The sequence below is a fragment of the Pinus tabuliformis genome, chromosome 7 (assembly GCF_031772625.1).
Source record: "Pinus tabuliformis cultivar Carrire ecotype Pingquan chromosome 7, CPIR1, whole genome shotgun sequence".
NCBI classification, from domain to species: domain Eukaryota; kingdom Viridiplantae; phylum Streptophyta; class Pinopsida; order Pinales; family Pinaceae; genus Pinus; species Pinus tabuliformis.
In genome coordinates this window covers 2,015,343,700-2,015,360,768 of record NC_142293.1, presented here as the reverse complement: position 1 = coordinate 2,015,360,768, position 17,069 = coordinate 2,015,343,700, and the positions used below count along the sequence as shown (strand labels likewise).

At 37.0% G+C, this 17,069-nt stretch overlaps 1 protein-coding gene across 2 annotated transcripts in view; it reads right to left on the bottom strand.

Moving 5' to 3' along the window:
* LOC149256570 (pfkB-like carbohydrate kinase family protein) overlaps positions 1–17,069 on the bottom strand; it is a 138,318-nt gene that overhangs the window by 101,922 nt on the left and 19,327 nt on the right. For both annotated transcript variants that reach the window (XR_016267281.1, XM_089460784.1), the window contains exons 5-8: positions 2,933–2,995; positions 2,610–2,800; positions 2,467–2,528; positions 2,186–2,252 (exon numbers count right to left, since the gene is read on the bottom strand). Coding sequence is in view for 1 of the 2 variants with exons in the window: in XM_089460784.1 (XP_089316910.1) it covers positions 2,186–2,252; positions 2,467–2,528; positions 2,610–2,800; positions 2,933–2,995 (383 nt within the window). In the remaining variant the exon portion in view is untranslated. The remainder of the gene's footprint in view (positions 1–2,185; positions 2,253–2,466; positions 2,529–2,609; positions 2,801–2,932; positions 2,996–17,069) is intronic.

The window sequence follows — 17,069 nt, the reverse complement described above, 5'->3', positions numbered from 1 at the left end:
ATTTAGTATTGCTTAGCACATCGAAAAGTTTTCCTAAGACTAATCGAATTCATCAAGGATAAAATCTAAAGGTGAACTTTTGTGGTATTAGTGTTTGCCATTTCTCTATAGTTAAGTGTGCTTAAATTTTTATCTAAAGATTAACTATTTGAAAGTGGCGAATTTCCTAGACTTGGGTCATTGAGCATAATCATTTAAATTCTAGGATCTGAGCTGGTTAGGTATTTGTCTCTCCTGAAATTTAATTGCTAATGCATTGTGCATCTAGTGGAATTGATCATTGTTGCTTAATTTATTTAATGCTCATTACATGTTAGACCTTTTTTTTCAAGTGATTGTTAAGATTTATATTGTGGAATTGCAAACAATTTTCATATCCTTGTTTCCTAAGCAGCAGTTGATAATCAATTACTTGGACCATTGACTCATTTAAAATTTGAAGTATTTGATTGCCTCGCTATGTCTCCCAAGCTGGTTGATTCCCAACTGGTTCTCCTTCATCCCATTTATCCACAGGGTCTACCCCCCCTAGCTTGTTGTAGGGAGACAGCTTAAACGGAGAGATCAGGGATCAAGGTGACAACCCCCGATATGAGTGTTGTCGCGGTGCCTAGACAATCTATGCCACAACAATACCTATACCAATAAATGTTCCGTCATGCAGCAATTGAAAAATAATCAACAATATTATAGCTCAAAGCATATCAAATAAACATCCAGCACATACCATAGATCAGCAAATGAGATACACCTTGAATTGAACCCCAAAGACTTTTTATTAAGTGCAAAAAAATATCCAGCAAAGCTTCGCTCAGTTACAAATGATTTTCAAGACTATCCAAACTCAAAGATGACAAGAGGAGCTTAGTAGCTTCCTTATATAGAAAATGAGAGAGAAATAAACCCCTCCAAGTGGAAATAATAGTTGGCTTGATCCTCATCAAAATAATCTCATCCGTTGAAAATAACTTGATCTTCTTTTAATTTTCACTGTCGATCATTTATTTTTTAGGAAAATTTCGAATTTCTCTTAAAAACCATTTTTTTAATCCAAAAATTAATATTTTGGACTAATATCCTCAAAAATTTGACTTTGACTTAACCACCAAGGTCCAAGGGGTCAAATTTTCTTAAAGAATCCATTTTTCCCATGGTGGGGGTCCTCCAAAGAAAAAACCTTTGACCAACGAATTTTTTATTATTTTCCACTCTGAGATAATTTAATTCTCTCAAATTATTTTTTGACTCAAAATTAATTAATTTACTGGCTTAGGAATTTTATTTAATTTTGCTAGAAAAAATCATTAATTGACTAGAGTGGATTAAGTATTTTTTCCACCCTCAAATATTTTAGCCATGGTGTCTAACTATGAGTAACCATGCACTAAAATGTTTTGTACTTTGATATTATTTTAGGTCTAGGAAAGTTCTAGATGCTCTCACTGTTTATGTGGCAATTGACTATAATCTCTACTCTGATTGACATGTCACTTGGTCATTTGTGGACATTCAAAACGATCTTATCTAAGACTACAGCCATCAAGTTATACCTCAAATATTAAACATTGTTTAACCTATTTGATAATCAAACTAAGTTCCATTGCAAGCATACAATCATATTACTTTAACATTCATGGTCACATGTTAAAAGAATATATGCAATAATTTAGAAGCAAATTGTAACGAACAAAGTTCATATACTCAGAGGAATGCTCTGATACCAATGTAATGAACAAAGTTGGTATACTCAGAGGAATGCTCTGATACTAATGTAACGAACAAGGTTCGTATACATAGCGGAAACCTTCAGAATACTTCGAAGACAAAGACATCCATTGTAAGACATGTAATTATATACAAGAATATTTGAATACAAGTGAGATGATTACAATGAGGGTGAGGGCCTGCTTATATACCCTAGGCAGGTGTCCCTTTATGAACGGTCATGTCCTTGGGGACATACCTCTTCATTAACTAATTACTAATTAATTAATTAATTAATCATTAATTATGATTATTATTGTTTACGTTATTTAGATTGTTTTATATATATTTTATTCATAACACAAATGAAAACAACATAAAGAAACTTGAACAAGGTTGCCATTCATCTAGAGAACTAGCAACTTATAATTATGTATACTAAGTGTTCCCTAGTCCTGAGAGGAAATGGTGCTTGACCAACCTGCCTGAAAGGATGTCACCTTGACCACCACACCGACGAGGAGATCCAAACATACTTACACCATAGACTGTACAAAGCCATGCCCAGGTTAGTGGCTGACTATGATTTCCTTGAACTTCAATGAACTACACACTGTAACTTAAAGCTTCATTTAAATACTAAAAAGGATAAGCATACAAAAAATCAAATATTCCTTTATTATTTCCAGCTTCAGGCATTTTCAACCAAATCTTGGACAGCAAGCATTTCACCGGGTTTGCTCAACTCAGCATTGTTCATACCTGTGTTTCCATCGCTGATAAGATCTACTTTTCCCTTTTGCAGGATTGTCAGTCCTCCCATTCTAATTAATCATGACAGAGAACCTATGTAAGTCAAAAAGAAGTGGTAAATAGAAAATTTAAAGTGTCCATGAAGATCATACCGTCTAGCCAGATTTTGTAATTGTTGTGGAGCGTCGTTCTCATCTATTTCCTGTTTTCCACCTACAAGATTCAGATTTTGTTCCATCACCTTTTGAACTAAGCGTTTGTGTTCATTTACATTTGGCGTGAGGATGGCTAGAGGATAACCAGCCACCAGTTCAGGATCATTCGTGACAAGAAATAGTCCATCCTGTTGAAACAGGCAAGGAATCACAAAGAGACAATTGCTTGGCTGAACCCATAGAAATTAAAGTGTGCAATTCAATTTCTATATGAAAAGTCAACATGTCTTATCTTTTTTTAAAAAGGAAAAACAATATACCCCATCAATAACAATTGGAATGTTGCGTTGCCTTGCAAGTTGTATAATTTCTGCCACGCACTCCTACAAGCATTGTCAAATGCTACAAAAATTAGTTCAAATATGCTATGACATGCATTCTACGGCATGAAAATATAACTCCATAATGTTAATTCTCTGGTACATAAAATCTTTTACCCACCTTGTGCAACATCCAAGATTCTTCCACAATTGATACCTACTAATACACTTTCCCTCCTCCATCAATCAACGAAACTTTGAGATTACTTAAGTTATTTATTGTTTTCATCACTAACTAGATGATTAGATTTTGCAGTCAGCACAAAAGGTACAGAAAATTTGGCGGCAGACTTATAAGTTCCTGATCATATCGCCATGGCAATGTCACCTGCAGTAGATGAGAATTTAACCAATGTGTCTCCTAATGGTGGTGGCTCCAAGATGTGACTGATGAGACTTAGTTTAGCATGCATGTGTGAACATGTATAATAATTGCACTGTTGTACCTTAGCACACTTTGTATTTTGTGTATGATAATTGTGCTGTCCACCTTAGCAAACTTTGTATTTTGTGTATGATAATCGCACTGTTCTACCTTGGCACACTTTGCATTTTGTAGTTATCTCTTGGTTTATTTAGTCTAAATTGATTGCTTACACACTTTAATTTATTTTATTTAAGACTTGGTCAACTTTGATTACTCTCCCCATAATTTTGTAATACAAATAAGTGTTCAGCATACCTTTACATTGCAACAATCGCCTCCCTTCTCATACTTGCACAATTGCTGGCTCATGTTCTTGTATGTGAGTACTCGCATTGCTGTTTTGTGCCTGTATGAGTTACTCTCATATAAATCCATGTGTGCTTTATTACAAAGAGCCCTACTTGACAACGTCAATCATAGTAGCTAAACACCTGACCATTTTGACTGACAATGGAGGTGGCTCGGAGATGTGACTCTCATACAAATCCATGTATATTTATTTTAGTGTGACCCAATTGACACTTTGTATGGCATGACACCATTTGAAGACATCCATTCTACGTATAGTGTTAGAATCATATTCATTTATCTAAAATGTTTAATCCCTGATCACTGCCGCTTTAAGGCACTGGACAGTCGAGGACCTCTTGGTTAGAACAACTCAATTGAGATATAGAAGCAAGACACAAGGAGTCCGGCAGGGGGAAAACCAAAGTATGAGAATCGTATCAGAAAGATAGCAAATAAAATGACAGCCATTGTGTGAACCAACAAGGTATATATGGAGGATGATATGGACTAAGAGCATGAAGCAGCATTATCAACAAAGATGGATCACTATCAGCTGAGAATCAAGGATGGAGAACCAATTGCCTAGTCTTGACTACGGTCCAATTTCCCTGATATTTCTAAATTCTGTGGTCTGTTAACAAGGATCCTTGGTCCCAGATTGTGGTATCCTTGATTCCCGAATCCAACTTACCTATGAATCCTCAGGGCCTTTGACTGGCTGTTCAATGCCTTTCGATGACCCCCTCATATTATTTGTTTCATTTGATGCCTTGACATTCAAAATGTAATAGAATCTTTAAACTGTAATTATTTGTAAAGGCAGGTAACCTGCATTTACAACCTTTACTGTTGGCTCCTTAAAAAACTCTCGCAAGTTTGAGATACCATTCCAATATTATGTTAAACAAGAAAGAAAGAGAAAAATGTATTAATGTACACAAATCACCAAATTTGTTCGATGGGACTAAAATGTAGAACCAACTATAGTAGCAATGCAAGAGTGTCAAAGCCATATCCTCGATACAAAATAATAATAATAATAACAATATGTACAAAGGAGTAAACCCGAGAGGTAAATACTAGACAGTAGTAGAGAATACACCTGTACAATATTAGATTTTGGGCACTAGACTCTGTGCACACACACCAGATCTGGTTACAGCATCCTATTAACTTTACAAAGCTAATGAACTGAAACACATTGATGTGTCTAACCAGAAACAAATTTAGAACAATGGAAGTTATAAAACCGGCAATTAGATCATGTATAGTACCATATTACACACAAGTTCTGCCCAACAACAGTTCTACATTAAATTCTTCTCGGAACCTACTCAAGCACCCTTACTGGGATAATGGCCCTCGAGGAAATTACATATACAATAATTTCCTTGGATCTGTTTCGGCAATAAAGCCCTAGATCTGTCCTTGATCTGGCTGATCTGGATCTCCTTTGTTGCTCTGTGCTCTTTCCTCGGACCCAGTACAACTGAATATCTCACTCACAGCAAACTTGCAATATTACTCATGCAAATCTTTTGCTTAGCTAAGAGAATCGCTCTCTCAATGTCTCGTGCTCTTGTACGTCTTTGTACCCTCCTTAGCCCTCTCAGCCCTTCCAGCCCTCTTCGCCCTGCTCGGTGCTCTCTATCCATTCAGCCCTCTTGCCAAGCCACAAGAATGAATCACTCACCCTTGTACTTATACTTTTCCAAAGGGTGCAATACCACGGGTCTATGGGTACAAAGCCCCATCACTTAGCCCACTTGCACCACACATGAGAATACTCCTGATGCTACCCAAAACATCAACATATAAGAAGATAAATATATTACAAGGTAATGTATCCCCTTGCAACTCAAACATTTTGCAATAACAATAGTATTCTTGCAATGTCTGTTATGTTCTTGATCAAATACCAGCTGCTAAACATCTTTCGTATATGCTATTATACTAAAAATCTATTGGTTGAAACAGCTAAGAAGACTCAGGCTTTTCTCCATAAAAAAGAAACATATTTAGACCATGTAACTCCAAAATCCAGCAACCTAGTGCAAAGCCTTACCAAGCAATCTAAATTGAAAGCAACAATGGGATTAGTTAACACTGTCACCTTAGTAACAAGTCCCCTACTTTTGTGATTGGATACAATCCCCACAAGGGACACTTCCCTAGCAGATCTCAGAGATTAGGTAATCCAAATGATTTTAGGCTAAATACCCCCCAAGGGTTCTACTACAAGAATCACCCAAGGACAAGTATGCAATATTGGGGTTTTGGATGACTTTCAGGTGTAATTTCAAGAGAGAAAGTTCAAAGGTATCTATGGCTAAACCTAGAGGGGTTAGTTAGACCTAAAGAGGCTCAAATAGGTAACCAAAAACATGCAATCAAGAAATACACTTTGTTGCTATAAAGTAGTGTTTTAATCAGCAATTTACAATGTGCAAATATTTTATAGCAACAATAAGAAAACAAACCCAGAATCTATGATAAACAAGTGAAAATTAGGGTTATTCAATGAGTAAACAAGAGAATAAATTACAGCAATTTCCAATGCCACATATAACAGCGATAAAAACCCTAGATGTAAACCCTAATTTATAGTTGAAAAATGCATATAAAATGGTTTTTTTACTTTTTCAAATAATGAATGTATAGTCTAGCCCTAGGACTATAAGGTCCAAGGTGGAATTCTCCTTGGAAGTTCTTTTATTTATATAGCTTCTGCAATAGCCAAGAACTGGGTGAGGAGTGAGGACTAATGAGGGGGGTAGACTCTAGAGTTTGGGCTAGTATTTTGTCCATGCACTTTCACTTATCACTGTCAATCTTTTGCATTTTAACATATGGCTCATGTTTATCATTCTTAAGCTTCTTAATTTGCATAGGTATATTTTCATCACGATGCCTAAAACATAAAAATTCTTCAATTTCTGAGTCATCAACTTTACTTTTAATGTTTTGATACTCAAGTTTCTCACTTTTTCATGTTCTAATTTCTTCTAGCAACTTTTGATTAAGACTCTTCAAGTAAGAATTTTCTTCTTCTTGTTCTAATAGGCCATAATTGAGCTTCTTCTCAAGATCTTCTTCTTCTTGTTCCAATTTTCTATTGTACTGCTTCGTAACCTTTGTAATCTTGAGTTATTCAAGTAATTTTTGAGTGTGATCCTTGATATTGATTTTTGATTTCCATGAAGGATCACCTTCAAGATATCTTTTAAGTCTTTTGATGAAGGTATTATTGTAATGTGACGGAATTTCATCATTTTCTTTTTATAGGGAAATATCAAAAAAAAAGCTCTATGTTTAAAATGAAGATACCCAGTTTTTCAAACCAGGGTAAACCGAGAATTATGTTGATCTCTTATTTAGACATAGTTGCAACACTAAATTGAGATATACATTCATAATCATCAATTATTACTTGCGAGTCCTTAATTTCATATTGTGCTTTGAAATAAGAAGCATCTTTACTCTCAATTATATTTGATTTTGGAATGAATAATTGATTTGCCAAATCGACATTAATGTATTTTTTCTCCGAGTTCTCACTAATAACGATATTAATCTCTTTTTCTTGAATAATCCCTTTTAATGTGCATAATTCATAGCATGAGATTATGCAACCTTCATAAGAGAATCATTTTTCCTCATTTTCAAATTATCCCTTTTGTACTTCAAAACCTCTGTTAGAAATGGAATTATGTAGTTTTCTTTTATGTTCGAGTTGAGCTTAGACTTTAAAAGTAACCCTTTTTAACTTTTATAATAATATTTTTTAACTTCAAATTTTCACACACACACACACATATATATATCCTTCACAATTTTCTAACAAGCTTTTATCAAATAACTCTCCTCCTTATTTATATGAAAGGGTTTTTATTTACCCCGGTATTTATCCACATTATATAACCTTATTTAGTTATTTAGTTATTTTTTATTGAAAAGGAATAATTTGACGCTTTGATTTAGACTTTGAATTGGACTTTTAAAAACCCCTTTCCCTTAATTGAATTGACCCTCGATAGGTCATGATGACTCCCTATTGGGCGTGTCCATACCACTTGACAGCGGTAGAAGTTTATTCTGTACGGTGTGTACATAAATGTACGGATAGATGAATCAATGAATGAAAGTGGAGTACGATATTGAATTAAAATTTTAAAAATATATGGAACTTAAATTATCTATAGCTATGACAATACAGATGATACAGCACAATTTAACAAAAAGAAAGAAAAAATATACAATTAGTAATTGTATCGATTGTACACAACAGACCGTACAGATCACAACAGAGAATTGATGGTTATTTGAAACCACACTGTACAAAATTTGCACTGAAATATATGCACAAAATTTGTATGGTGCATTAACAGCAGCACGTGTGGCGGCAGTAGATATGGTGACTACTGCAGGTACAACAGCAACAGAAAATGTGTACAGAAAGCAGTAGTAGTTGGACAAATGAAGGCACAGCTAGTCTGTATGGAACGATAGCAAATTGTATGGATAAACAAGTTGCAGAAGACAAAAATAGTGTTGTGGTTGTACAGTACAAGGTAGATTGTATGGTGATATTGAACCTACAATTATATATCATAAGGTACCCAATTAAGTCATATCAAACTCCAATTAGATAGTGCAGCCCTACAATGAAATCGTTTTAATCTTTTAATTCTATTGTAGAGCACTTGTAATTGTACAACCCTATGATCATATGGTTTTAAAATTTGTAGTTGTACAGTTGTCTGACTCTTTCTCTTGTGACTTTTCTTTTTCCTCTAATTTCTGAATTTTTTATCTGCAGCGAGATACTTTTCTTCAATGGAGTTTTCTGAGCTTAAATGGCGAAAAGTAGATCTATGGTTAAAGACCTGAGACAAAGAAACTCTATTTGATAATTGTAAGGCCAATGGCTAGGATCAGAAACAAGACTCTAATAATAGCATGACAAAAGCCAATGGTTCGTTGCAAAGGGAAATGGACCTTCACCAAAGGTCTAGTGGCCAAGGTCGGGATCAAAGAACGAAGCTCTGATACCAAATATGGCTCACCAATCAAATATCCAAAAGGCATGGAATATAAAGATATCTATGACAATAAAATAATAAATATAAATGTATGAATAAAATTGATATGATATGATTTACAAATGATGGCCACATAATATATACTATGTCAAACTGCCATTTCATAAGAAGTCCCGTATTTTCATTGAGACATGTCCTTTCATGTGTCTCTCCATCAATTATGAATTATTATTATTATTTATATTATTTATGTTTATCACATTGCTAAAAGAAATGTCTAAATTTCCTCTAGAGGGACTATGTTGATGTTCCTCAATGTCTACTATGTGCCAAGTATTACCCCCATCTAGATGTCAACTTTAGCAATCACAAATGCTACAAAGTTGAGAAGGACACCAAGAACATTGTTGCTCTTGGTGTGGAAGACCACGAGTTGTTCAGAACAACAAATACTAGACAGGTCAAAAAGCATGCCCTAGCCACTAAGAGTGCATCTGACATCAGTACCCTATGGCATTACAACTATGGGCACCTCAACTTGACATACCTCTCTCAGTTGACACGAGAAATTGGTAGATGGACTTCCAGACATTCAGCACCAGATCTAAGGAGTTTGCAGAGCTTACCAGGTAGGGAAGCAACATTGAGGATATTTAATGCAGGGCAAGCTCGGAGAGCACAAAGAGTCCTCTCACTGCCCAAATTACAGGTATTGATAAGGTCCTTACTAGATGCTATGGTGATACCACATAGGACAAATGTTCATTGTCACCTCAACACAAGTCCCCACTCTTTAGGCCAACTCCTAAGAAGAAACATGAGGATTCCTTACACAATATACCATCCAACAATGGTCAATAGACTAGTGCCTGTTAATACCACTTGGATGATAGAGTCTAGGAGCTAATTTTAAAGGCCTTGTTGATCTGAAAATGAAAAAGTTGACTACACAAAAATGTAGACCAGCAAGAGAATAACACACCAACTACAAAATATAAGGCCTGAAACATGCACAAAGTTGATTGTTAGAACTTAGAAGCCCTTGTTAAAATAGAGATGAATACCTTGTTGTGGACCTTGGTAAATGGCTGAAGACAAAAAACAAGTTTGTTGCTCTGCAACATCAGATCTATAAAACTACAGAAAATCACAGAAAACAGCAAGCTAAACCTCCTTTTGGGCCCATCCACAATCCTGTAAGTACTCTTTGAAGTTGGATTTAGGGGTGGAAATGTTAGGGCAACGACTAAAGATCAATAATAACAACCCAACACTAAAAATAAGTGATTAAGTTGAAAGATAATACAATCTGGAAATGTTTACTCACTAAAGGGATCAATACCTAGATTTTATTTTTATGCAAAATTTTAATTTTTAGCAAGCTGGAAAGTGATTTTCAGTTCATTTTTGAGCTTGATTCTAACAAAAAGCAACTAGTGGATAGCTTGACAGCCACTAGACCTTATTTGAGTTTCACTGTGAGCTTCATTTCCAGATTCATGACAACGCCAAAGGTAGAGCAATGGACAACAACAAAGCAAGTGTTGAGATATGCAAAATGGCACTTGACTTGGCATTCTATATAGCAAAAGCAAAGATCTTGTGTTGTGCAGGTATACAAATTCAAATTGCATAGGTGATATTGATGACAAAAAATCCACTTCTAAATATGATTTTAGCCTTGGCATGCGTACAGTCACACGGAACATCAAGAAGCAACATGTGGTAGTCCTTTCATCAACAAAAGCAAAATATCAAGGAGAAATGAAAGGAGCGTCAAGGCAATTTGGCTCAGGTGGATGCTTTCAGATATGCAGATGCAACAAACAAACCCAACAAACATGTTACGTGACAATCCAGTCTTCCATAAGTGTACCAAATATGTCGGTGTAAATTGCCATTTCATCAGATAACTTGTAGAAGATGGATCTATCGAGCTACAATATTGTCCTACGGGGGATCAAACTACAAACCAGTGTTGTTAAAAGCGCGATTTAATCGCGCTTTTTTCAAAAACGCGCGCTTTTTTCCCTCTGGCGATTTAATCGCGCTTTTTATGGGAAAAAAGCGGCACTTTTTTATAGCGCTTTTTTCCGAAAAAAGCGCGCCTTTTTCGCAAAAAAGCGCGGGGGCGCGGGTCAGCGAGTTTTATAATGAAAATTTCATTTTTTTTTGGTTCATTTTCACTGTGGGCGCACGTAGGAGGAGGAGAAGGTGTTGGAGAGAGGAGCTGGAGGGTTTGTGAGGAAATCTAAGGGATTGTAGGACAAATTCAAGAGGAGACCACCAATTTCTCCATAAAAACAGTATGTAGATTAAATTTTTTTTTGTTTTCCTTGTTTAAAAACATTGTTTTTCATTGTTTTTGGTTGGGAAACTTTATATGGGCACCATTTTCCTTTTGTTTTCATTGTTTTTAAAGAATTTTTTGTATTTTTTCATTGATTAGGGATGGGTAAATTGGTATGACTATGGGAACCAATTTTTTTTTTTTTCATTTTTTTTGAACATTGTTTATGTTTTTTCATTGTTTTTGGCATTTGCCATTTGGTTGGGTAACTTGGGTTTGGAACTTTGGATTCTGGAAATTTGTAACTTGTAATTTTGTAAATGCTAAATTGTAATCCTAAATTCCTATTTCCTAATCCTTGTTTTCCCATAGGTTTGCAAATTCAAAATTCAAAAACAAACATGCCAAGGAAATTGGATCCTTTCTGGGAATATGGTGAACCTAAAGCTCCGAATGATAGACAAAACTTGAATTGCAAGTTGTGTGGAAAGGACATACGCGGGAGGGTGTACAGGTTGAAGTTTCACCTTGCACAAATCCCTAGACATGATGTGGGGCCCTGTATAAATACAAATCCTGAACTTATCCAAAGAGCCATGAGAGCATTGGGAGAATTAGAGCACACTAGAGAGGCCAAAGAAGAACTCAAAAGGCAACTAAAAAGGTCAGCTGAAGGAAGTGGGCCAAGTGGCACTGGTTCTACTGTAGCATCAGTCAATCCGGTAGCTACATCATCATTTTTTGTTCCTCGAACCACACCTGGTTCACAACCATCTATCGGTTCAATGCTAAAAAGAACTGAAAAAGGACAAGTTGACAGGTTGATGGTAAAATTTCTCCTCTGGAGTGATATTCCTTTCAGCATTGTAAGGAATAATCCATTTTTCCAACCTACTGTTGATGCTATTGCCAGTGTTGGCCCGGGGTACAAAATCCCTTCTTATCATGATTTCAGAGGCCGGATTCTTCAAGATGAAAAGCGTGACTGCACCCAAAGATTGGAGGATTTTAGGGCATCATGGGCACAAACAGGATGCACTGTTATGTCAAATGGTTGGACTGACCAAAAGGGGAGAACCCTTATAAACTTCTTGGTTAGTTGTCCCAAGGGGACTATGTTTATCAAATCTGTTGATGCATCTCATCAAATCAAAGATGCAAGAACTTTATGTGATTTGCTGGATGTGTTTATTTTGGAGGTGGGTGAACAACATGTTGTCCAAGTCATAACGGACAATGCTGCAAATTATGTTGCTGCTGGTAGAATGCTTATGGACAGGCATCCTACTTTATTTTGGACACCTTGTGCTGCCCATTGTATTGATTTGATGTTAGAGGACATAGGGAAAATTCCCTTTGTCAAAGATATTGTTGACTCATCAAAAAGCATCACAAAATTTATATATAATCATACATCTGTGCTTAGCTTGATGAGAAGATTCACCAACAACAAAGAGTTGGTGCGCCCCGCCATTACACGGTTTGCCACGAGTTTCATATCTCTTCAATCCCTCCTGAATTCTATGTGGGATTTGAAGAGAATGTTTCTTTCAGAGGAGTGGCGTGCTATGTCAATGAGCCGCAAACCAGAAGGAGAGGCCGTATGCAGACTAGTTTCATACCAGGAAGACTTCTGGGCGGGAGTGCAGGAGGTGTGCGCCGTTACTGAACCTTTGGTAAAGGTTCTTCGGTTGGTTGATGGTGAGAAGCCCGCAATGGGCTATTTGTATGAAGCCATGGACAGGGCCAAAGAAGCCATTCGGGCCTACTATGATGATAAGGGAGATGATGGGTTTCAGAAACAACTCCTTCTATGGGGAGTGATTGATGAGTGATGGAACAACACACTCCATCGTCCCATTCATGCTGCTGGGCTTTTCCTGAACCCTGCATTTTCTTATGCATGTGGGTTTGATTTTGATGCTGAGATCATGGATGGATTCTTATCCTGTGTCCAGAAGATGGTGCGATCTCCAGAACAACGTATAGAGATCTCTAAACAAATTGAGACATATAAGATGGCAGGTGGCACATTTGGCTTTGAGATGGCTGTCACTGATAGGACGATTAAAATGCCAGGTATTTTTTAGTTTGTAACTTTGTTTCAAATTTCATTGTCTCTTCAAATTCCATTTTTTTCTTATGTTTATTTAAAATTTTATTTGTAATTTTGTTGTAGATGCATGGTGGAAGATGTATGGTGGCAGAGTACCCCTTTTGCAAAAGCTTGCCGTACGCATCCTTAGCCAAACATGCAGCTCCTCAGGATGTGAGCACAACTGGAGTGCATTTGAAAAAATACACAACAAGAAGCGCAACAGGTTAACACTTAAACATTTAAAATATTGCAAATCCAAATAAATTTTTGAATTCATTAAACAATATTTTTTTTATAATATTAATTATTAATTATTATTTCATGATCTTTGTATAGGTTGGAGTCCCAGCGCCTTAATGACATGGTCTATGTCTACTACAATCCTCGATTGTGGGTGAGGCAACTTGAGAGGACACCTGATGTGGATGCCATCTCATTGGATGGGATTGACACCACTGCTGCATGGAGGGTTGAGGCCGAGAGGCCTCTCATGGATTCTGCGGATGATTGGTTAGTGCAGGATGTAGTGGAGGGGGAGGAGGAGCAGGAGCAGGAGGAGGAGCAGGAGCAGGAGCAGGAGAAGGAGGAGCAGGAGGAGGAGGTGACACCGCCTACCCGGGCTACCACTAGGACCAGTAGAGGACGTGGTCTACCTCCTGTAGCTCATACTTCTAGTTCTTCAGCTTCTAGAGCACATCAGACTCCACTGCCATTTCCACCAGCACAGGCACCAGCATCTACATCTAGAGGGAAAGAGAAAGCTGTGACATTTTCTCGCAAGAGGGGCAGAGGAAATCAATAGGATTAGACTTTCATTTTATTGTATATGAGTCTATGACATTATGACATGATGAGATACATTATCATATTTTTTGTTGATATTTTGAGGCTGAGCTAGGACTCAGGAGTCAGGACTTACTATTCAGGACATGATTCAATGTTATGTGTGATTTTAGCGCTAGAAATGATATTAAACATCTTATATATTAGTTTTCTTATCATATTTATGTGTCAATGTATTTATTTTATGTTGTAGATGGTTTATATATTAAAAAAAATGAAAAAAATGAAAAAAAAAAATGAATATTTTTGTACCAAACGCTTTTTTCCCGCTTTTTTCCCGATTTTTCCGCTTTTTTCCGCTTCATTCCCGGCGCCGATTTAATCCTGCTCGCGCTTTTCACAACATTGCTACAAACATTCTCACCAAGGCTTTGGGTCTTAAAAAATATGTAAATTTCTGAGATAAGCTTGGTGTAGTTAGTAGATTAACCATTAAGGGAGTGAATTAAAGTAAATATCAGGTTAATAATGGTCAATTAGGTACTAGACTTAAGCATTCATAAAGTCAATTGGACTTTAGTTTATTTTATGTTTTTCATGTCTTATTTCACTTTAGTGTGCATTTCAGTCCATTCCACATCCATAAAGTGGATTGATTTGACTCCATTGTAATCTATATAACAAAGCTTTTGCTTTCTCACTATTTACTCAATACAAAGAACTCTTTCGTGTTTGCTTGGTTTATTTATGTGCTCAGTTTAATATATATATATCGAGAGAGAGAGAGAGAGAGAGAGGCATTCTAAAGCCCAATATGAGGGCGATGTGTGATTCCATTTGTGCTCGACACGGAGTTGACACATGTCCCTTTAACAAAAAAACACTAAATAAAAAAAATAATGTCTACTATAATAAAAACATAGATGAGTATACATATTTGGTTAGTTTTAATTAAAAACATTACAAAACATCAATAATCCCATTCTCATTGTGATTACATGGTTCGTTGTTAATATTACAATCCAGTATGAAAGAGATGTGTAAAAATATTTCACTTTCACTCTTGGAGTTATATAAAATATTTCAATGTTTGTGTTAAATAATATAATTTTATATCAACTTTACAGAAATAAGGTAATTAATAGTTTTAAAAAAAACTTATATTTCTCTTGTAAATATTTCAATATAGAACTTGAATAAATTGTTTGAATATCCATATTAACTAATAATATTCATTATGAACTATAAAATATATATAAACACACACACACACATACAAAGAAAAAGTGTATATATATATATATATAGAGAGAGAGAGAGAGAGAGTATGTGTGTGTATGTATATATGTTAATGTTGACCCTAGTAAAATATTTCAATGCTCAAAAGGAAGAAGTAACTAAAAGTAAAATAATTTAGTTACTTCTTAATAAAGGAAATGTGTAATTCATTCAATTTTTAATATAAAATATTAATAATAATCGCTAAAAGGGATTCCTCTGGGTAGAAGAAAGAAATGGAGCTAGGGTTTACATTATGCGCCAATGGTTCTCAGGTTTCAGCAGCCATTTTCGGCTCCTTGGAGAGCCTAAAGAACAGACACGAAGACCCCTGTGCAAGGAGGCAAGGACTGGGCCGGGCCTGCGCGGCTACTCCTCCCGACTTACCCAGCGAGCTCCCTACGGACTGCCCTCCCAGGTCATCCTCGTGCAGCTGCTCGCCGACCCAAATGGTTTTGACTCCCCGTTGACTATGGCAAACTTCAAAATCTGGGTAGCTTCGAACATAGGAGATGGTCTTTGTTGGGGTTCTGCTTAATGACTGCACAGACAGACAGGCTCGTCCTTCTCTTGCCCGAGGTCGGCTGCAAGGGGCTCTGAAGTGGGCACAGGGTGGTTTTAGCACTCCTTTCGCCCTCCAAGAGGTTAACGCTCCTGTGAACTCTGCGGCGGCAGAGCGATTGTACCACTGCCCTACCAAGCGCAGACCTGGGTTCCCCAAGAAGCTTCAAGACAGCGTATGTTGGGAAGAGGGGTTTTTGGCATACCCCTGCTTTGTTAGGCCCAAGACACTCTGTTCGGTCCAACTTTTGGCGAAGATCGATCCTCCCCCTCCTGCACAGATAGTCTCTGCCATTAAAGGTGAAGTTGTCTCCTCGCACCAGAAGGATCAACCAGACCTGGGAACTAGGTAAGCCCAAACTGTTTTCAATTTTTTTTTAAAACTCCAGTTGGGGTTTCAGGCTTACTCTGGGTCAAAAACACAGACACAGTTCTAGATCTGAAACAACGCATCATGACGAAATACAGATACCCTGGCCATTCACAGAGTTTGATTTTTGAAGGTAAAATACTACAGGACCAACAGCCCTTGTCGTTGTATCATATTCATGCAGATTCCACCATCATACTAAACCTGAGAATACGCGGGGGGGCTGCATCCAAGGGTAGAACAGGGCTGGGAGGCAGCACACAGTTAGGTTCAAGATCAAAACAGAAGCAAGCACATGAGTGTTTATCATTCAAGAACATTCTACAGGGGAAAAAGAAAGCCTCTAAACCATCCAAACAGATAGGAAATGCTCCAAACCCCTATATAGTGGAGCAGCTGAACTACAACCCAGAATTAAATATTGATATGCCAGAATCTGATGAGCAATGCACCTCCCTTGAATCTCTAGCAATCATTTGTCGATTTAACTGTTTCTGGCCAAAACCAGTAGAGCTCTTCCACTGGATTTTAACAAACTGGTCATTAGATTGCAACATCCACCTCTGCTCCAAAGGATTCTTTGTTGTAAAATTCCCATCCCCTGAAGCTAGAGACAAAATTCTACAGGAAGGACCATGGTTCTGGGGTTCAACCAGCCTGTTTACCACTCCCTGGTTCCCCGACTTCGATGCAAACACCATGGTCGTCTCCAAAATGCCAGTTTGGGTCCGAATGCACAACCTTCCCCTTCATTTCTAGGAGGACAGAGTTCTGGCTGCTATAGGCAACAGCCTTGGACAATTCATAAAAAAGGACTCCCAAAGAATAGAGGAAAGGATTTTCACCTATGCACGCATATGTGTAGAGGTAGACCTCAGCAAAAGACTTCCAGACAGCATCCGATTAATTCACAATAAGCGAATTTGGACACAGAACT